Here is a 22,620-nt window from a genome sequence, read left to right on the forward strand (position 1 = left end):
AAAGTACTTTTTCCCATCTTATGTTCTTGATCTTTGTGTTGCTAATCATATTAACCTTAATAACGGACGTATCATAATAAAGCCTTTCTTCTAGCTCACGGAACTGTGTCATGTTCAGCCTTGCAATTGGATAATAAGCCAATAGTTAAGACTGTTTGTTTATTTCCTGAAATCGACCTCTACCTCGGCCTTTTTACTTGAGTCGATTTACAGGGAACTGCAAAGAGCCACCTGTACAATCACACATAAAACCCACTAGAAACAGGGTGAAATATTATAATTCCTACAAGAGCATGTCTGGTATATGACAAGCTTGACTTTCAGAAATGAGAGGCAAAATGAAGCGGGTGTGGACTAGCCCTGCTAATAATGGATGAGGTAAAGACGGTTGTGAGAAATGATCTCACCCAGTGATATATATATGAAGAGACTCATGTTGTCTCTGTACTTGAGTCATAACAAAAATAATCGTTGCTTAAGGTTAATGCCTTTATTTCTTCAGTCAGTATGCAAATCACTTTAGAAGCAAAGTAGATTAAACAGATACGACACAGAAATGTAGACATGCACTTCACTATTCCCTCGCTGCAATAGCTTTTCTAAGCACAAAATGTCTGTTTTTATATGATTCTTGTCCCCTTACTAAACTTGAATCTGCCTCTTCTCCCTTGATTGGATTCCTTCTGTCACCTGACTTAACATGACCCCCCCTTTAATAACCTTCCCATGGAGTCCATGTTGAACCAAGGCCCAAACCCCATGTCACGTAGCATCCCTTATCTCGTCTGCTCCCAGAACGTTATCAGTCTGCTTTTCTGTGTGAACAATGAAGTCTTACTTAGTAAACTCTCGGCAGCTGCATGTCCAATCTGGTTTCCTAGGCAACTGTCGTAAGAAGCCCTTCTTTGGAAAGTTTTTAAGGTCCGGGCAGTCTTTCAATTATGTTTCTGTATGCTACATTAACACAGCAAGCTCTCTGCCAAGATAATTCATTTGACTCACAAGTTAATTGTAATTATCTATGTGAATATATAAAGGATATACGTATTAATAAACAAATGCGCACTATCTTGTAGTGTTTGCTCCCTATACTATACGCTAAGCCATCGAGCTCTCTGCCTCTTCCTTCTCCATGTTCCAACATGTCCCATGTTCCAATAAGGATGTAGAATCATTATGAATGGAGCTAAGAAATAACAAAGGGCAGAAAACACTGGTGGGAGTAGTTTATGGGCCTCCTGACCAGTAGTTATAGTGTTGGACAAAGTATAAATCAGAAAATTAGAGGAGCATATAGCAAGGATAATGCAACAATCGTGGGGACTTTAATCTTCAGACTGTGCAAACCAACTTGGCAAAAGTAGTTTGGAGGATGAGTTCATGGAATGCATTCGAGATAGTTTTCTAGAATAATATGTTGAGGAACCAACTAAATAACAGGCTATTTTAGATCTAGTATTGTGTAATGAGACAGGGTTATTTTTTAATCTTATGTAAAGGATCTTCTGCAGAAAAGTGATAATAATATCATAGAATTTTGTATTTTTTTATTCGTTCATGGGACATGGGCATCACTGGCAAGACCAACATTTATTGCCCATTCCTTATTGTCCTTGAGAAGGTGGTGGTGAGCCGCCTTCTTGAACCGCTGCAGTCCGTGTGCTGAAGGTACTCTCACAGTGCTGTTAGGGAGGGAGCTCCAGGATTTTGTCCCCGCGACGATGAAGGATCGGCGATATATCTCCAAATCAGGATGTTGTGTGACTTACAGGGGAACTTGGAGGTGGTGGTGTTCCCATGCGCCTGCTGCCCTTGTCCTTCTAGGTGGTAGAGGTCGAGGGTTTGGGAGGTGCTGCCGAAGAAGCCTTGGCGAGTTGCTGCAGTGCATCTTGTAGATGGTACACACTGCAGCCACGGTGCGTCAGTGGTGGAGGGAGTGAATGTTTAAGGTGGTGGATGGGGTGCCAATCAAGTGGGCTACTTTGTCCTGGATGGTGTCGAGCTTCTTGAGTGTTGTTAGAGCTGCACTCATCCAGGTAAGTGGAGAGTATTCCATCGTATTCCTGACTTGTGCCTTGTGGAAAGGCTTTGGGGAGTCAGGAGAAAGGCAGAGTATTTCCTAAATGGTGAAAGATTGGGGAATGCAGATGCTCAAAGGGACCTGGGTGTCCTTGTACATGAGTCACTGAAAGTGAATGTGCAGGTGCAGCAAGCCATTAGGAAGGCAAATTGTATGCTGGCCTTCATTACAAGAGGATTTGAGTACAGGAGTAAAGAAGTCTTACTCTAATTATATAGGGCCTTGGTGAGACCACACCTGGAGTACTGTGTACAATTTTGTTCTCCTTACCTAAGGAAGGATATACTTGCCATAGAGGGAGTGCAACGAAGGTTCACGAGGTTGATTCCTGGGATGGCGGGACTGTCATATGAGAAGAGATTGAGTAAACTAGGCCTGTATTCTCTTGAATTCAGAAGAATGAGAGGGAATCTCATTGAAGCATACAAAATTAGTACAGGGCTTGATAGGGTGGATGCTGAGAGAATGATTCCCTTAGCTGGGGAGTCTAGAACCAGGAGCCACAGCCTCAGGATAAAGGGTAGGCCATTCAGGACTGAGATGAGAAGAAATTTCTTCACACAGAGGGTGGTAAATCTTTGGAATTCTCTACCCGAGAGGGCTGTGGAGGCTCAGTCATTGGGTATATTCAAAACAGAAGTCGATAGATTTCTGACTAGTAAGGGCACCAAGGGATATGGCGATAGAGCCGGTGTATGGAGTTGAGGCAGAAGATCTCATTGAATGGCGGAGCAGGCTCAAAGGGCCGAATGGACTACTCCTGCTCCTATTTCTTATGTTCTTAGGAGATGAGACATTCACCGCAGAATACCCTGCCTCTGACCTGCTCTTGTTGCCACAGTATTTCTGTGGCTGGTCCAGTTAAGTTTCTGGTCAATGGTGACCCCCAGGATGTTGATGGTGGGGGATTCGGTGATGGTAATATTGAGTTTGTGGGTTCAGTACTAAATTACGGTCTTAAATTTAAACAAAGCCAATTATGTAGGTCTGAGGGGCGTGTTGGTGAAGGTATATTGAGAAATGAGATTAAATGATATGACAGTAGAAAAGTAATGGTGAAAATTTAAAGAAATGATTGATAATACTCAGTGAATATACATTGTGTTAAGGAACATAAACTCCATGGGAAATGTAGTCCTACCGTGGCTAACTAGAGAAGTTAAGGATAGTGCTAGATTAAAAGAAGGGGCTTACAATGTTGTGATAAAGAGTAGTAAGGTTGAGGGTTGGGAGGGTTTATGAAATCAACAAAGTGTGACCAAGAAATTGATCAAGAGGGAGAAAATAGAATATGAGAGCAAACTAGCAAGAAATGTAAAAACAGCTTGTAAACAGGAAGTGATTAGCGTTAGTAAATGTGTGGCCCTTAGAAGCAGAGACAGGAGAAATTATAATTGGCAATGAGGAAATGGCAGAGATAGAAACATAGAAACATAGAAGATAGGAGCTGGAGTAGGCCATTTGGTCCCTCGAGCCTGCTCCACCATTTAATGAGATCATGGCTGATCATCCAAACTCAGTACCCTGTCCCTGCTTTCTCCCCATATCCCTTGATCCCTTTAGCCTTAAGAAATATATCTAACTCCTTCTTGAATATATTTAATGAATTGGCCTCAACTGCCTTCTGTGGTAGAGAATTCCACAGGTTCACCACTCTCTGGGTGAAGAAATTCCTCCTCATCTCAGTCCTAAATGGCTTACCCCTTATCCTTAGACTGTGACCCCTGGTTCTGGACTCCCCCACCATCGGGAACATCCTTCCTGCATCTAGTCTGTCTAGTCCTGTTACAATTTTATAAGTTTCAATGAGATCCCCTCTCATTCTTCTAAACTCTAGTGAATATAAGCCTAATCGACTCAATCTCTCTTTATGTCATTCCTGCCATCCCAGGTATCAGTCTGGTGAATCTTCGCTGCACTCTCTCCATGGCAAGAACATCCTTCCTCAGATGTTAAACAAATATCATCTATCTGTCTTCACAGCAAAAGACACAAAAATGTACCAGAAATAGTGAGAAACCAAGGTGAGTGAGGATCATAAAATAATTAATATTAGTAAAGAAAAAGTTCTGGAGACTTTAATGGGACCTGATGGCCTACATCCTAGGGTTTTAAAAGAGATGGCTGCTGAGATTGTGGATGCATTGGTTTTGATCTTCCAGAATTCCCTAGATTCACGAACTATCCCCGTGGATTGAAAGGTAGTAAATGTAACCCTGCTGGGAAAGAACGGAGAGGGGAAACAGGGAACGTTTGGGCCAGTTCGTCTGACATTAGTAGTAGGGAAATTGCTGGAATCTATCATTAGGGAGGTGGTAACAGGGCACTTAGAAAATAATATGATTAGGCAGAGTCAACACGGTTTCATGAAAGGAAAATCATGTTCGACAAATCTACTGGAGTTTTTAATGGGTGTAACTGGCAGAGTAGATAAGGGGGAACCAGTGGATGTAGTATATTTAGATTGACAAAAAACATTCAACACGGTGCCACGCAAGAGGTTGTTTCACAATATTAGGGCTCGTGGAATTAGGGGTAATATATTATTATGGATTGAAGATTGATTAATGGACAGAGAACAGAGAGTAGGGATAAACAGGTCATTTTTGGGTTGGCAGGGTGTAACTAGCGGAGTACTACAAGGATCAGGGCTTGGGCCTCAGCAGTTTACAATCTATATCAATGACTTAGATGAAGGGACCAGGATTTTTGACAATACAAAGCTAGGTGGGAAACTAAGTTGTGAGGAGGATGCAAAGAAGCTACAGAGGAGTAGAGACAGGTTAAGTGAGTCAGCAAGAAGGTGGCAGATGGAGTATCGTGTGGGGAAATGTGAGGTTATTCACTTTGGTAGGAAGAATAGAAAAACAATATTTTTTATAAGATAAGTGATTAGTAAACGTTGGTATTCTGCCGGATTTGGGGGTCCTTGTACACGAATCATAGAAAGTTAACATGCAGGCACAACAAGCAATAAAGAACGCAAATGTATGTTAGCCTTTATTGCAAGGGGGTTGGAGTATAAGAGTAAGGAAATCTTGCTGCAATTACATAAGGCTTTGTTGAGCCCACACCTGGAGTGCTGTGTTTTGGTCTCCTTACCCAAGGAAGGATATATTTGCCTTAGAGCAGCTGCAGCGAAGGTTCACTATATTGACTCCTGGGATAAGAGAGCTGTCCCAAGAGGGGAGATTGAGGAACATGAACCAATATTCTCTGGGGTTTCGAAGAATGAGAGGTGATCTCACTGAAACGTGTAAAATTCTTAGAGCGCTTGACAGCGTAGATGCTTAGAGGCTGTGTTCCCTGGCTGGAGAACCTCAAACCAGGGGCCATAGTCTCAGGATAAGGGGTCGGCCATTGAGGACTGAGATGAAGAGGAATTTCTTCACTCAGAGGATAATGAATCTTTGGAATTCTCTGCCCCAGAGGGCCGTGGAGGCTCAGTCTTTGAGTATATTCAAGGCGGAGATCGGTAGATTTTTGGGCACTAAGGGAATCAAGGGATGTGGAGATAGGGCGGGAAAGTGGAGTTGAGATAAAAGATCAGCCATGATCTTATTGAACGGTGGAGCAGGCTCGAGGGGCCGTACAGACGACTCCTGTCCCTATTTCTGATGTTCTCATGTTCTAATTTAAATTCTAATACTAGCAAGAACATAAGAACATAAGAAATAAAAGCAGCAGTCGGCCATTCAGCCCTTCGAGCTTGCTCCGCCATTCAATGAGGTCATGGCTGATCTTCTGCCTTAACTCCATTCACCGGCCCTATCGCCATAGCCCTTGATGCCTTTACTAGTCAGAAATCTATCAACTTCTGTTTTGAATATACCCAATGACTGAGCCTCCACAGCCCTCTGGGGTAGAGAATTCCAAAGATTCAGCGCCCTCTGTGTGAAGAAATTTCTTCTCATCTCAGTCCTGAATGGCCTACCATTTATCCTGAGGCTGTGGCTCTTGGTTCTAGACTCCCCAGCCAAGGGAAACATTCTCCCAGCATCCACCCTATCAAGCCCTGTAATAATTTTGTATGCTTCAATGAGATCCCCTCTCATTCTTCTGAATTCAAGAGAATACAGGCCTAGTTTACTCAATCTCTTCTCATACGACAGTCCCGCCATCCCAGGAACCAATCTCGTGGACCTTCATTGCACTCCCTCTATGGCAAGTATATCCTTCCTTAGGTAAGGAGACCAAAATTGTATGCAGTACTCCAGGTGTGGTCTCACCAAGGCCCTATATAATTAGAGTAAGACTTCTTTACTCTTGCACTCAAATACTTTTGTAATGAAGGCCAGCATACCATTTTTTTTCCTAATGGCTTGCTGCACCTGCACATTCACTTTCAGTGATTCATGTACAAGGACACCCAGGTCCCTTTGGGCACCTGCATTCCCCAATCTTTCAGCATTTAGGAAATACTCTGCCTTTCTGTTTTTTCTACCAAAGTGGATAACTTCACATTTATCCACATTATATTCCATCTGCCATGTTCCCGCCCACTCACTGAGCCTGTCGAGATCCCCTTGAAGCCTCTTAACATCCCCTTCACAACTGCCACTGCCACCTAGCTTCGTATCATCAGCAAATTTGGAAATGTTACATTTAGTCCCCTCATCCAAATCTTTGATATAGATAGTGAATAGCTGGGTCCCAAGCACCGATCCTTGCAGTACCCCACTAGTCACAGACTGCCATTCTGAAAAAGACCCGTTTATCCCATAGTCCATAGTCATTCTACTTATTTAAAAACTTACCAAGCTGATACACTGGGTATTTCACCATATTCTTGAACTCCTCTCTGAATTTACTCTGTGTCACTGTATAGATAAACGTGTTTGTGCAGCAGCTCAAAAGCAGGAGCATATATCCGGTTTCTTGAAAGATATAAACCGGGTCATTGAAACCTGTGTATAAATAGGTCTTATTAATTCGATAATATAAGTAATGGACCATGTACGTCAGCCATAACAGTATAAAATTGCCGGATATACTGAAGAGTAAAACGATGGATTTTCTCCGGTTCTCCATCTCAGAGTCAGGGTTATTTTCAGAGCTGGGGTTGCCCCGCAATGCCCTGCGGACTCTGCTGGCCACTAATATATATCTCACGGTCAGAGCATTGAGCAGCAAAATAATGAAAAATGGGAGAAATGGAGTCGCTATGCGGTGGAAATAAGAATATGCTTGCCAAAGCGGTGTAGTATAAAAGCTTGATCTTAGCCGGCAGTACCAGGGTAATTTGTTAATTATATATAGAGGCTCAAATACAAAGTAGTAGGGGATGTTTTTTAAACAGCTCAGAGCTAGCACCGTGCCTACAATCGCCGCTGCCGTTTTCTTGGTGCAATATTTGGTTTTCAGCTTCTGGCAACAAATGGCTATAAAGCGGTCAAAGGTGAAAGCGACTGTTAACCAGACAGAACAGTCTATGGTTGCATGAGTGATGGCCATTTTGGCCTGACATACTGGAGTAAGCCACAGATAATTTCCGGGAAAGTAAATATCGATGATCCGATTGAGTATAACGCCAATGATGACAACCAGCAGATCCGATGCCGCCATGGCCACCAGGCAGTGAGTGATACATTTGGAGAGACCGCACTTTCCCCGGGACAGGATCGCAATCGCCACTGTGTTAACTGTAGGGGAGGGGAAACAAGCAAGATGATTAATTATTGGCAGATTTAAGAGTAAGCATCAGTTTGCTACCAGTATGTGTTCACTTCAGAACTTTGTTACTGCGTTCTGCATGGAACCAAATAGCTCGCACTTCCTAGTAAATGTAGGTTGCAACTTAAAACAGTGTCAGCCGAGGCTCAGTGGGCAGCACACTCGCCTCTGAGTCAGAAGTTGCTGGTTTCATGCCCCACTCCAAAGATCTGATCACATAATCTCGGCCGACACTTCAATGCCGTACTGAGGGAATGCTGCACTCCGGTGCCCTGGCCAATATTTCTCCCGAAATCAACCTCACTAAACACAATTATCTGGTCACTGTCTCATTGCTGTTTGTGGGCCCTTGCTGTGCACAAATTGGCTGCAGTCGTTCCATACATTCCAACAGTGATGACACTTCAAAAGTGTCTGCAAAATGCTTTCGGACACCCTGAGGTCCTCAAAGGCGCTGTATTCTTTCTGTTGTAGGAGTCTACGTACTCCTAGCAAAAAATACTGAACTCGGAGAGGTTCAACAAAAAAAGTTTAAAATGGAGTCAGAGACTGCACAAAGTACGACTGCCTTTCATCAGTCCACAGCTTCGACTGCTCCTCCCCCACTCTGGGCTTAACTATGTTGCAGATCGAGTTTCTTAAAGGTGTGATCCTTCTTAAAGGCATGATGCCTGATTTATAGTCTACGGAACGGAAAGCGGATTGTGTCCTTTCTGTGATCGGTACGCCACACAGCTCCCCCCAGAATCCGCTAGTAGGGAGTGTACGAACCGGCGTGGTGGCTTGATGGCACGGCCGGAATGGCTCTTGGCGGTTGGAATCGGGAGCGGGGCGGTCGGATGCGTCGGGCTCTTAGGCGGTCTGCCCCGCGGTGGGGGTTGGCCCACTTGAACGGGTTCATCGGGCTTTAGGTGCGCCAGCTTGAGCCGGTCGACCGACACCTTGTCAGTTCTGCCGCCCACTTCAAGGAGGAAGAACTTGTTCCCCGTCTGGAGTACCTTGTAGGGTCCGTCGTATGGGGGCCGTACAGGTCCTCGGTGGGCGTCATGGCGCACGAAAACAAATTTGGCCATGTGCAGGCTAGTTGGTATGCGGGTTGCTGGTTCGCTGTGCCGGCCGGTGGGTACCGGAGCGATCTGTTGTGCTCGGTTGGCGAAAGCGTGGCGTTGCTGGTCAGCCGACCAGGGCGACGTGGCAGTGGGCAGGAACTCTCCGGGTACGCGCAGCAGCTGGCCGTACACGAGTTCCGCCACCGAGGCTTGCAGGTCTTCCTTGACCGCGGAGCGTAGGCCGAGTAGCACTCACGGGAGGCGGTCGATCCAAGCCTCGTCCTCGAGGCTGGCGCGGAGGGACGCCTTCATGGACCTGTGGAATCGCTCGCACAGTCCGTTGGCTTGGGGGTGGTAAGCCGTGGTGTGGTGAACGGCCACCCCGGGGTTTCGGGCGATGGCGGCCCACAGATCAGAGGTGAACTGCGGGCCTCTATCCGACGTCATGTCGGAGGGGACGCCGAACCGAGCGACCCAGGTAACGATGAATGCCCTTGCGATGTCGGCGGTGGTGGTGGACGTCAGTGGAATGGCCTCGGGCCAGCGGGTGGTACGGTCCACGATTGTCAGCAGGTGCGTGTGATCTTGTGATGGCGGCAGGGGGCCGCCGAGGTCGATGTGGACATGGTCGAACCTTCTTTCTGGCACGGTGAACTCCTCGAGTGGGGCTTTGACGTGCTGGTGGATTTTGGCACGCTGGCAAGCTATGCAGGATCTGGACCAGACGCGCACATCTTTGCGCAGGCCGCGCCAGACAATCGGTTGGCCACCAGTCTAATGGACGCGCGGGTGCCGGGGTGTGAGAGGCCGTGGACGATGTCGATCACCCGTTTTCGCCAGGACGCCGGGACTACGGGGCGGGGTTAGCCAAGGAGGTGTCGCATTTGACTGTGACGGCGGACGGGCCGCAGGCGACGTCGGTCAGTCGCAGCCCTGGGCGGGTTGTGGGCGCGGAGAGCAGATCGGGGTCGGTGCGTTGCTCCGCTGCCAGTTGAGCATAGTCCACTGCCAGGTGGGCGCCGTGGACGGCGGGGCGGGATAGGCAGTCAGCCACCACGTTGTCTCGACCGGAGACGTGCCGGATGTCCGTGGTGAATTCGGACACCGTGGCGAGCTGGCGTTGTTGCCTGGCTGACCACGGGTCCGCAGATTTCGCCATCGCGAATGTCAGGGGTTTGTGGTCGACAAACGCGGTGAAGGGGCGGCCCTCCAGAAGAAATCTAAAATGGCGGACTGCCAGGTACAGTGCGAGGAGCTCGCGGTCAAAGGCGCTGTATTTGGCCTCCGGGGTCGCAGTTGGCTGCTGAAAAAGGCTAGCGGTTGCCGGGCCCCGTCGACCCACTGTTCGTACATGGCACTGACCGCGTGGTCGGAGGTGTCCGTGGTGAGAGCCACCCTGGCGTTGGGCTTTGGGTGAGTGAGCATGGTGGCGTCGGCGAGCGCCTTTTTGGTCGAGTCGAAAGCGGTCAACATGTCCGCCGACCACTCGATCGCCATTCTGTCTTTCTTACCCCGGAGGGCTTCGTATAGGGGCCGCATGAGGGAGGCCGCTCCGGGAATGAAGCGGTTGTAAAAGTTGATCATCTCCAAGAACTCCTCGAGGCCTTTGATGGTGGTAGGCCGGGGGAACTGCTGGACGGCTAGCACCTTGGCGGGCAGGGGAATGGCTCCATCCTGCGTGATGTGGTGGCCGAGGAATTCGATCCTGCTGAGGCTGAATTGGCACTTGGCTGGGCTGATGATAAGCCCGTGCTCATTGAGCCGCTGGAACAGGGTGCGGAGGTGCTCGATGTGTTCCTGCTTGGAGGAACTAGCTACCAGGATGTCATCCAGGTAGACAAAGAGGAACTTCAGGTCCCGGAGGACCGAGTCCATGAGCCGCTGGAAGGCCTGGGCCGCGTTTTTGAGGCCGAAGGGCATTCAGAGGAACTCGAATAGCCCAAAAGGGGTGATTATGGCCGTCTTGGGAACGTCCGTGGGGTGGACTGGCACCTGATGGTAACCGCGCATCAGGTCGACTTTGGAGAAGACTGAGCGGCCGGCCAGTCTAGCTGAGAAGTCTTGAATGTGTGGTATGGGGTACCGATCCGGCGTGGTGGCGTCGTTTAGGCGCCGGTAGTCCCTGCAGGGGCGCCATCCCCCGTCGGGTCTGGTGACGATGTGGAGCGGGGAGGCCCAGGGGCTGTTGGAGCGGCGGATGATGCCGAGCTGTTCCATTGTGGCGAACTCGGCCCGCGCAATCTCCAGCTTGGCCGGGTCCAGCCTGCGGGCGTGGGCATACACCGGTGGGCCTGTGGTGGGGATCAAGTGTTCTACCCCGTGCTTAGCAACCTTCGCGGGAAGGTCGGGTTGGTGAGGGCTGGGAACTCAGCCAGGAGTGCTGAGTAGTCATCCGTTGAGCGGGCGCGGCACTGCCACGCCATTTCGGCGGGTTGGTGGGAGGCCATGGCGCCCGGGATAGGTGACATAGAGTCATAGAGTCATAGGGTAATACAGCACGGAGAGAGGCCCTTCGGCCCATCGTGTCCGTGCCGGCCATCAAGCCCTGTCTAATCTAATCCCATATTCCAGCATTTGGCCCGTAGCCTTGTATGCTATGGCATTTCAAGTGCACATCCAAATGCTTCTTAAATGTTGTGAGGGTTTCTGCCTCCACAACCCTTTCAGGCAGTGAGTTCCAGACTCCAACCACCCTCTGGGTGAAAAAGTTCTTTCTCAAATCCCCTCTAAACCTCCCGCCCTTTACCTTGAATCTATGCCCCCAAGTTATTGACCCCTCTACTAAGGGAAAAAGCTCCTCAGCATCCATCCTATCTATGCCCCTCATAATTTTGTATACCTCAATCATGTCCCCCCTCAGCCTCCTCTGCTCCAAGGAAAACAAACCCAATCTGCCCAGTCTCTCTTCATAGCTGAAGCGCTCCAGCCCTGGTAACATCCTGGTGAACCTCCTCTGCACCCTCTCCAACGCGATCACATCCTTCCTGTAGTGTGGCGACCAGAACTGCACACAGTATTCCAGCTGTGGCCTAACCAGTGTTTTATACAGCTCCATCATAACCTCCTTGCTCTTATATTCAATGCCTCGGCTAATGAAGGCAAGTATCCCATATGCCTTTTTTACCACCTTATCCACCTGTTCCGCCGCCTTCAGGGATCTGTGTACTTGCACACCCAGATCCCTCTGACCCTCCGTCTTGCCTAGGGTCTTTCCATTCATTGTGTATTCCTTTGCCTTGTTAGTCCCCCCAAAGTGCATCACCTCGCACTTTTCCGGGTTAAATTCCATTTGCCACTGTTCCGCCCATCTGACCAACCCATCTATATCGTCCTGCAGACGGAGGCTACCCTCCTCGCTATTTACCACCCTACCAATTTTTGTATCATCCGCGAACTTACTGATCATACCCTTTACATTCATATCCAATTCATTAATGTAGACCAGAAACAGCCACCTCCTCGACCTCCTGGGCCTCAGTGACTCCATGCCATCAGACATGCTCTCACACACGGTGTTCATGTCCACGAGGCGGCGCCGAGGCATGTCGACCAACAGGCTGTGGACGCACAGGAAATCCGCACCGAGGAGCGGGGAGAGCACCTTGGCGGTGATAAACTCCCAGTGGTAGCGGCGGCCTGCGAGGTCGATGGTGACGGTGTGGGTGCCGTACGTCCGGATGTCGGTGCCGTCGGTGGCAGCCAGCGCAGGGCCGCGGCCGCCTCGCTGGATCTCGAGGGCAGACGCAGGGATGATGCTGCGCTGCGCGCCCGTGTCGCATAGGAAATGGCGTCCGGAGGCGCTGTCCATAACGTACAGCAGCGTGCCTGCTTGCCCCACGGCCATCGTGTAGGCCGGTGTGGGGGCGGTTGGAAACGTGCAGGGATGGCTGCAGTGGCGTGCCCGTGCGCCGAACCGGGTATGGAAGTAGCAGTAGCCCTGGGTCGGAGGGCTTGGGGGACGTGGGGGCCTGGGGGGCCTCGTGGCCGAGCTGTGTGGCCGTGCGATAGAGGGTGGAGCGCGTGCCGACGCTGCGGAGGCCAGGTCGGGGGTGACGGCGTGGTTGGAGCTGGCTTACAGGAGCTTATTGGCTTCGTCGGCCAGGGCCTCGAGGTCCGTGAGGCTGGACGCCACGATCGCCAGGCGGATGCTGGGAGGTAGTTGGCGGATAAAGAGCGTGCGGAAGAGGAAGCCGGGCGGTTTCTCGTCGGTCAGAGCAAGCATGTGTGAGAGCATGTCTGATGGCATGGAGTCACTGAGGCCCAGGAGGTCGAGGAGGTGGCAGTTGCGCAAGAATTGGGATGCTGTGAATTTTTTAATGAGCGCCGCCTTGAGATGTGCGTAGTTGCCTTCCTCCGGAGGGTTTTGTAGTGTTGTCCAGACTTTCGTGATTGTGGAGCTGCCCAGGGAGGCGAGGAGGTAGTCGTACATCGTTGCGTCGGCGGTGATGCCGCGGAGTCGGAATTGCGATTCGGCTTGAAGGAACCAGGCGGTGGCCAGGTTCTCCCAGAACTCCGGCAGCTTCACAGAAACTGCGTTTGTGTCAGCCATGGTTATGCTTAGGAGTCGTCCTGAGCATCGGGGTCACCAATGTAGTAGTCTACGCACTCCTAGCAAAAAATACTGAACTCAGAGAGGTTCAACAGAAAAGGTTTAATTGTTGAGGCTGCATGCTGAACACAAAATGGAGTCAGAGACTACACAAAGTACGACTGCCTTTCATCAGTCCACAGCTTCCACTGCTCCTCCCCCGCTCTGGGCTTAACTATGTTGCAGATCGAGTTTCTTAAAGGTGTGATCCTTCTTAAAGGCATGATGCCTGATTTATAGTCTACGGACCGGAAAGCGGATTGTGTCCTTTCAGTGATCGGTACGCCACACTGTTCCTTTTGAGAATGTAGATGGGGTACGTTAATCTAACATGATATTTGGAAGTCATAAGAAGAAGCAGGACGGAGTCGGAAATGAAACCTGGTAATACAATTGGACTAGCAATAAGCTTTAAAATAAATTTTAAAATGAGTTATGATTTGCCAAATTGAGTGCCATAGAATTTATTTGAATATAAAATACTTTCATATAAAGAACAAAGTCAACAAAAATGCACCTGAAATAAGTTAATTGAATGAAATACAGTTCGATAGAAAGCGAGTTTGAGACGAACAAGACAATTAATGAACGAAAAAGCTGGAAAACCCCAATAAAAACAAGAACCTTAATTGTAGTGTCCGTGTGTTGATAAAGACACTGAAGACAGGAGTTGGTTCATAGGTGTTTACTAAGCAAAGTCTGGGGGGGGTTCTAACGGATATACACAATATACAGGCTTATATAGCCCGAGTGGCCATTACCGGCATTACAGCACACCGGGGGCTCTTAAAGGCACATACACTACATTAATGAAGGACAGACTCCGGGAACCGTCGGGAACGCAGGTGAAGCGGACTTTGGACAGTGGCGAATGGACTGAAGCGAGAGAATTCAGATTGTGGCTGTAGATCAGGCAGGAAGGATTAGGGATGAGGAGAGGGCCACTGACTGGCCACCCGTGGTCTCCAGATCTAAGGGCATTTATCAGCTCACTGATTATACCAAGCAGCAAACCCATCGCTGGTTCTCGTTTCCCAACTATTTATTAGTTAAGGGTGATGAAAAACTGATATAAAAAACACATGCGCTGAGCTGCCCTTTACAATTAATGGATAAAATGTGCATGCTGCAATATGTCCTGCCAACAGGTTATATTGTAAATAAGCTCAATGTTCCTGAGCATGATTGATGGGTCAGTGGGCAAGCATCATGTCTTATGTTATACTGAGTTAAGATAAGAAACATAAAAATTAGGAGCAGGAGTCACATGGCCCCTCCAGCCCGCTCCGCCATTCAATAAGATCATGGCTGATCTTCGACCTCAACACCACTTTCCCGCACCATCCCCATATCCCTTGGTTCTCCCAGAGTCAAAAAATCTGTCGATCTCAGCCTTGAATATACTCAACGACTGAGCATTCACAGCCCTCTGGGGCAGAGAATTCCAAAGATTCACCACCCTCTGAGTGAAGAATTTCCTCCTCATCTCAGTCTTAAATGGCCGACCCCTTATCCTGAGACTATTCTCCCTAGTTCTAGACTCTCCAGCCAGGGGAAACAGCCTCTCAGCATCTACCTTGTCCAGCTCCCTCAGAACCTTACATGTTTCAATGAGATCACCTCTCATTCTTCTAAACTCTAGAGTGTAGAGGCTCAATCTCTCCTCATAGGGCAACCCTCTTATCCCAAGAATCAATCTAGTGAACATTCCATGCACTGCCTTGAAGCCAAGCAGATCTTTCCTTAGATAAGGAGACCAAAACTGTGCACAGTAATGGAATATTTAGGATTCTTCCTCATCTGACCCATCCATAGATCTCAGAGGAGATGTTACCGGTACCACAGGCAGACTCAGAGATACCACTGGAGGTAGTGACACCAATCAATGTTCTTAATCGGACCAGCACCAGTGGAAAGCCCCTGAGTGTCAGAGTCTGTTGAATACATGACTTGGCTGCTCAATAAAATGACCTCTCTGGTCAATAGTCTGTTTAATCTGCCTATCATTGGGGGCGCATGAAAAACAGGACAGGTACCTGAAGACTGACAGCGCCTGTGGGATCTGATAACAGAGCAGAGGGGGGAAGGTGAAAAGAATTGCGGATTATCTTTGACTAAATCTTTGAATTATATCTTGGCACCATCGACAATACCATGCAGATTGCAAAATAATAATTAGCGATTGTAATTGCACACGTCACCCAGTGTGGATCCAAGACCTCACCCAGTAAAGTACTGTTTGGACTGTAATGATTGTTACTGGTTTGGCAGCCAATTATGTCTCTGAAATAACGAGCAACTGGCCTGCTTTGTCCCTGGTGTTGGTTGAACAACGTCACTGCCGGGCTGACTTGGCGCTAATCCGCCGTAACTCAATAGTTAACTCGCGTTTGGGCTGAAATATTGTTGTATTACAAACAGGTTTTGAGCATTTCACTTCACATTGCAATCCAATTAAAACATGATGGCATCCTTTGCAAGGAGGAGTAGTAGAGAGAGGGACAGATAGAAAGAAATGAGGAGGGACAGAGAAAGAAAGGGAGACGAGAAATCGAAAGCGAGAGAGGAAAAGAGAGGAGGAGAAAGATAGATGTGGGAGCTGTAGTCAGATGAATGTATTTTACTAGATTATCTTGACGTATAAATCTGAAGCTCAACTACATTTTACTTGTACAGTAAATACAATACATTTTTTGCTTTTCTTTCTAATTATTTTAATAGTTTACAACAATAACAAAAGACTTGCATTTCTACAGCGCCTTTCACGACCTCAGGACGTCTCAAAGTGATTTACAACCAATAAAGCACTTTTTGAGGTGTAGTCGGTGTTACAATGTAGGAAATGCAGCAGCCAATTTGCGCACAGCAAGCTCCCACAAACAGCAACGTGGTAATGACCAGAGCATCTCTTTTTGTGATGTTGATTGAGGGATAAATATTGGCCCAGGACACTGGGGAGAACTTCCCTGCTCTTCTTTGAAATAGTCTCATGAATGTCAGCCTAGAATTTTGTGCTCAAGTCTCCGGAGTGGGACTTGAACCTACAACCTTCTGATACAGAAGTGAGAGTGCGGCCCACTGAACCACCACCTGATGGGGGGAGATGGAAAGCACCGGACCGATACACTTGGTAGGAGGTGAATCGTTCCCTATATGGTGCAACATTTCAAAGTTCAATATTCCTCACCCCCTACATTTGGACTCTGTATATCGATCTGCAGCCATTGGAAATTTAAAAAAAGACCAGCATTTATATAGTGCCTTTCACAACCACCGGACGTCCCAAAGTGCTTTACAGCCAATGTGGAGTGTAGTCAGTGTTGTAATGCAGCCAATTTGTGCACAGCAAGCTCCCGTAAACAGCAATGTGATAATGACCAGACAATCTGTTTTTGTGATGTTAATTGAGGGATAAATATTGGCCAGGATACCAGGGATAACTCCTTTCGAAATAGTGCCATAGGATCATTTACATCCACCTGAGAGGACAGACGGGGCCTCGGTTTAACATCTCATCTGAAAGACAGCACCTACTGACAGTGCAGCACTCCCTCAGTACTGCACTGGAGTGCCTGCCTTATATTGATGTACTCAGGCCCCTGGAGCAAGACTTGAACCCACAACCTTCTGACTCAGAGGTGAGGGTGCTACCCACTGAACCACTGGCTGACACTGAACAGACATTTATGGTGAAACACAGCAACCCATGAACACACCGTGAAATGTGTCGCCACAGCTCATTCTGGATATGACATCACAAGTCATTTGAAGAAGACTGTTTGAAAAATTCGCTCTATGTTGGAGCGGAATAATTATAATTTCAATAAAATATATTGAATAAATAATGTAAAATTAGGATAGCTTAGCCATTGAGTGGTTACCACAGAAGAGGTGACTATTTAACAAACAGATCCACCCAGACAGATTAAATACCAGACACACAGCAAGAGCAATGATACAGCTTAACACAGCTGTGCACAACTGGTAAGGTGACGACTTACCTGGGACACCAAGAGCGGCAAGAATTGGATAATAAACAGCATACACCAGACCCGTTACTGGCTCATGCATTTTCTGTCAGAAGCGATTGTGTCTCAACAGCCTCAACACCTGGTTTACAGTAGAGTCAATATATAGATCACGGAAGCCTCCAGTGACACAATTAGGTCACATCATTACTGATGTTAGTTCCACTCCTTTGCACAAACAAACTGAACGAGTTGCTTTCAATCTAATCTGTTCATTGAGACCATAAGGAGACGCTGGGTTGTCCCAGTGCCATCAAACAGAAAAACAAGCAGAAATGCTCCCGTTTTGGAGGGGCACAACTAATTAAATCCAAATCATAAAAATGAAATTAAACTTAGCAAATGAAATAATAACCTGATTTCCCGTCTCTAAAGGCGGCGGTTGCGGAAGGCCTCAAGCATGCCGGCAGACATCACTCGCTCCCTCTCCAAGTCACCAGTGCGCGGACAAAGCCGCAGAAGAGGTTGCTTTGATTCCAACTCTTTCAGTTGCACTTTAAGGACAGACTGGGTTGTCCCGCTGTCACCCACCGAATAAAATAAATCTTCAAAATCATCCACCTCTTTTTCAGATTTCAGAAACCCAAACCATGAAAAATGACAAAAGGAAACTGAACAATCTAAATAGTAATATTGTCTCCTGTTTCGACCGCACACTCCGGTTCCTGTGGTGCCCACCGGCTGCGGAAGACCTCAAGGGTATCAGCGGACATCACCTGCTGCTGCTCCAGGGCCACTCGGGCGCGGACATCTTCATCCGCCTGCTGCTGCTCCAGGGCCACTCGGGCAAGGACATCTTCATCCGCCTGCTGCTGCTCCAGGGCCACTCGGGCAAGGACATCATCATCCGCCTGCTGCTGCTCCAGGGCCACTCGGGCACGGACATCTTCATCCGCCTGCTGCTGCTCCAGGGCCACTCGGGCAAGGAAATCTTCCACAACCTGCTGCTGCTCCAGGGCCACTCGGGCAAGGACATCTTCGTCCTGTTCCAAGTGTGGGGACCGTCTTCTGCCAATTCAACAACTGAATTCTAAGGCCTAGAAATTCAGTTGGGCGCGCCAGCCGTTAGCGCCTTAGGGGGAGTAGATCTCGAGCGCTAGGCGCTTATCGCCCGGGCGCAGCGCGATCTGCGCCTCTCCCCAACTTCAGGACACATTTAGCGCCGGCGCAAAGTCTTAGCGCGCGCCCTGCTGCGCGCGCAGATCATGATGTCATTTAATAGTGCAACGCCCTTTGTGCGCCCCAAACCGGAACTTCACTCGCGCCGGCCCATTGTGCGCCGGGCGTCCCGAGCGACTGTGAAGTGGAACGGTACACAGGCCAGCCGGGCCGGGGGGAGCGCTAATTAAAGGGCACTTACCCAGCAGTATAAAGGCCAGCCATTTTGCAGCATTCACTCTTGTGCAACGGTTTTTTGGACAGAGACCAAGGAGGAGAGTTTACTGGTTTGGACCAACACTTGGACAGGTATTTTTGGCTCAGGCCAGAGCTTACCAATTATCTTAGCCTTCATTCAGAGCTCAGTGTTTGCCAGCATATAATGGGGGCTGCATTGGGTGGCAACGCTGAATTTCAGCCTTATGCCAGAAGGGCTTACAGACGCCGTGAGAGAGTGGCAGCCCTGGCTAGACGCAGAGGGGGCAACAGGCGTCGCCAACTGAGGCCTTACCCACGCAGGGTATACCGCCAGCAGACCTCCTATCTGACCATGTCTGCCGCGATGTGTGTTAGGAGGCTGCGATTCCGAAGGGAGGTGGTTACAGACATCTGCCGGCTGCTTCAGAGAGATCTGCAGCCACAGCTGATGCGCAGGACGTCTCTGTCGGTGGCAGTGAAGGTGACGGTGGCTCTCAACTTCTATGCCTCCGGCTCCTTCCAATCCGCTACTGGGGACATCGCTAACATCTCCCAGTTCGCTGTGCATTGCTGCATCCGCCAGGTGACCGAAGCCCTTTTCAGAAGGAGACATCAATTCATCTCCTTCCCCATGACCCTGGACAAGCAGCAGCAGCATGCAGTGGGGTTTGCAAGAATAGCGGGCTTCCCCATGGTGCAGGGCGCCATTGACTGCACGCATGTGTCTTTGCGGGCACCTCTTGAGCATGCCGAGGATTACCGCAACCGGAAGGGCTACCATTCCCTCAATGTACAGCTGGTGTGTGACCACAGGCAGCGCATCCTAGCTGTCAATGCCCGCTTTCCAGGCAGCAGCCACGATGCCTTTATCCTGCGACAGACAACTGTGGCTGACATGTTCCAGGCACAGCCTCCCCCAAGAGGATGGCTTATCGGGGACAAAGGCTATCCTTTGTGTACCTGGCTCATGACCCCGCTCCGCGCGCCCACGACCCCTGCTGAAGAGGCATACAACGAGAGCCATCAAGCGACGAGGAGCCTCATAGAACAAACAATCGGCATGCTCAAGCAACGGTTCCGCTGTCTCGACCGCTCCGGGGGAGCCCTCCAGTATTCGCAGGATCGAGTCTCCCAATTCGTCGTCGTTTGCTGCATGCTGCACAACCTGGCTATCTGCAGGACTCAGGCACTGCCACCTCACGTTGGACCACCACCTCAGGAGGAGGAGCAGGAGGAGCATGAGGATGACGAGGACGAGGAGTACCAGCCCAGGAGGGACGCACAAGGTCCAAGGGCCGCCCGTCGTCGGCTTATTGAACGTCACTTCTAGGCCCCCTGTCAGGGAATGGCTTGTGCCAATGATAGAACATGATTGCAGCCGCTCCGCAAGCCCTCAGCCGGTTAAGGCAACAAACACTTCAAAGATCAAACATGGACAATGTGAATAAATAAAATGCTTTATTGTACAAACTCTGGGCCCTTCCCACATGAAAACCAAAAACAGAGGAAACCCCCAAAAAACACTCAAACACATTACTCGCTCCCACAACCTGGGGAGGATTAACAAAATAGGGCAACTAAAATGGCTGTCATTCTCGGCCTTCGTCCAAAACAAACATCACATCATCGGCCTTCAAAAAACAAACATCCAATTCTCGGCCTCAAGAAACAAACACAAATGGCCACACATTCGACTATTTGGCCTGCTAGGGCGATGCCTTGGCCATCTTTGGGTGGCCCCTGCCCGCCCTGCTGCTCCGCCTCAAAGTAAGGCCATTGGCTGCTGCAAGGCTGGGGGCAGGCTCCTGAGGGGCACATGTCGTGACGGCAGATGCCCTTGGGGGTCGGCCTAGTCGAGGTCTGGGCGTCGAGCGGCCGGCTGTTGATTGCTGCAGCTGTGGCTGGCCAGCATCAGTTGCTGCAGCAGCTCCTGGCAGCTCCACTGGGGGAGTGGCAGTGGCGGCTGGAGGAATGGCGGCAAGCTGGCGGATGGCAGGCGCTCGCTGGTCGCCTGAGACACTGGCACTCGCCCGGGCCAGCACTGCAGCATGCGCACCAATCTGCCGAGGTACAGACCGATGTGCTGCTGCAGCGCGCCGGGTGCCCTGGCGATGCCTGGCTGACACAGCGAGTGTGGCAGCAGTGAGTGCCCGTGTTGATCTGTTCACTGACCGCAGCAGAGCAGCCAGTGACTGGACGGCACCACTAATCACCTGGCCAGTCGCTGAAAGATCTGCCCGGTATTCCGCCCGACTGGTGGCCTCTAAGGGCCCGAACTCGGCCACACTCCGAGAGAGGGAATTGATGGACTCAGGCAACCGTGCCACTGCCGCCATGAGCTCCGTGTGCCGGCGCTCCGAGTCCGCGGACAAGTCTTCGAGGCGTTCCATCTCCTCGGCGGAGAGCATCTCCTGACTGGAGGCCGGACTCTCCCTCTGGGGAGAAGGCCGCCGAGCTGGCCGACCCTTCCTGCGTTGCTGGAGGCCGCTGGGCCCAGCAATTGGACTCCCCTCCGACGCATCCCCCCTCTGGGGAGAAGGCCGCCGAGCTTCCACCCCCCTCCCGCCTTTCTGCAGCACGCAGGTCCCAGGAGCTCCCCTCCCCTTCGACACTTCCACCACGCTGCCCTCCAGGGAAGACGTGTCCCCTACATTGGCCTGGGTGGCCACGGCTGAGGGTTCCCCTGATGGGCCGCCTTCCTCTTGCTCCTTCTCCTGCTCCTCCTCAGAGGGTCTGTCACTGGCAAGTTGAGGGACCTCCTCTTGACCATCTGAAAGCAGGAAGGCACAAGAGTAGCTTTAGAGTGAGGAGAGGGCGTCAGTGCGGGATGCATGAGTGGTGGCATTCAGCGCATTGGTCGGACAGTGGCAAAGGATGTAGATCTGATGCGCAAGTGGGACGAGAGAGGTGCAAAAGGTGATGTCCTTACCATTGCTTCCCAGAACAGGGTCGGCATCTCCACATGCAACGGGCCCAATCACCCGGCCACCCATGAGGCGCTCCACACGATGTTGCAGGGCGGTGAGTGGCTGGATATGGGGTCGGCCTCCCCCGGTCGCAGTCCGGCTCTTGCGATTATTCGCCAGCTTGGCCTGCAAGAGAAAGGACGGCCTCTAAGTACAGTGTGTCGCCGTGATCTTGTGTGCACTGCCTCCCATGGTGGAATAGCCTGGCCAGTGTGTCGCCATGATCTGGTGTGCACTGCCTCCCATGGTGGAATAGCCTGGCCAGTGTGTCGCCATGATCTGCTGTGCACTGCCTCCCATGGTGGAATAGCTTGGCCAGTGTGTTCAGTGCAGAATGTGCAATTGATGCTCATGCCTGTGCCATAGCTGCTGGATGAAGGCTGGCCATTAGAGCTTTCAGGTCCCTTTGCCCATAATGTGAGGTGCACATGCAAGGATGAGGAGGTCATTGGAAAGGGTACTCACCCTGACAATGTGTGTGAGGTCATTTAACTTTTTGCGGCATTGGGCACTGGTCCTGGGGACGTCGCTGTTGGCTGACAGCTTGCTGGCGACATGCCTCCAGGCTCTCCTGTAGACGCGGACCGTTGCCTTCTTGCCATTGTCCGGGTACAAAACATGGCGCCTCTTCTCCACAGCAGCAAGCAGCACACTCAGATCACGCTCTGAGAAGCGCTGCGCACGTTCACGGGCCTTCTCCATGTCTTCAGGCGCTATTTGGGTCCAGCAGCAGTGTTCAGGCCTAGCTGGAGGGCTCCACTATCCAGGGCGTGGCAGCAGACACAGTCGACCCTTCCCCCTTAAGAGCTGGCTGGCGCCAGGGTGTCTGCTGTCAGTCACGAGATGGCCGCACCTGCGCTGCGCCCGGCCTCGGTGCTAT

General features: G+C 50.1%; 2 protein-coding genes across 2 annotated transcripts in view; both read right to left on the reverse strand.

Moving 5' to 3' along the window:
* Positions 1-22,620, reverse strand: part of LOC147109776 (large ribosomal subunit protein bL17m-like) — a 642,401-nt gene that overhangs the window by 424,074 nt on the left and 195,707 nt on the right. The window lies entirely within an intron of this gene.
* Positions 6,818-17,461, reverse strand: LOC147109779 (putative G protein-coupled receptor 139). The gene is made up of 2 exons (XM_086002373.1): positions 17,392-17,461; positions 6,818-7,722 (listed from the first exon to the last, which is right to left on the reverse strand). Exons 1-2 carry the CDS (start codon positions 17,459-17,461, stop codon positions 6,818-6,820), a joined length of 975 nt encoding a protein of 324 aa, XP_085858499.1.

This window comes from Somniosus microcephalus, chromosome 12, assembly GCF_052327205.1.
Source record: "Somniosus microcephalus isolate GS21.2 chromosome 12, FLI_Smic_1.0, whole genome shotgun sequence".
Taxonomy (NCBI): Eukaryota; Metazoa; Chordata; class Chondrichthyes; order Squaliformes; family Somniosidae; genus Somniosus; species Somniosus microcephalus.

Bases quoted from the DNA above. Each gene is read 5' to 3' on its own strand.
- LOC147109779 (XM_086002373.1), bottom strand. From the start codon at position 17,461: ATGCATGAGCCAGTAACGGGTCTGGTGTATGCTGTTTATTATCCAATT. The intron at 7,723-17,391 runs GTAAGTCGTCAC...CCTCCCCTACAG, and splicing joins TGCCGCTCTTGGTGTCCCAG to TTAACACAGTGGCGATTGCG.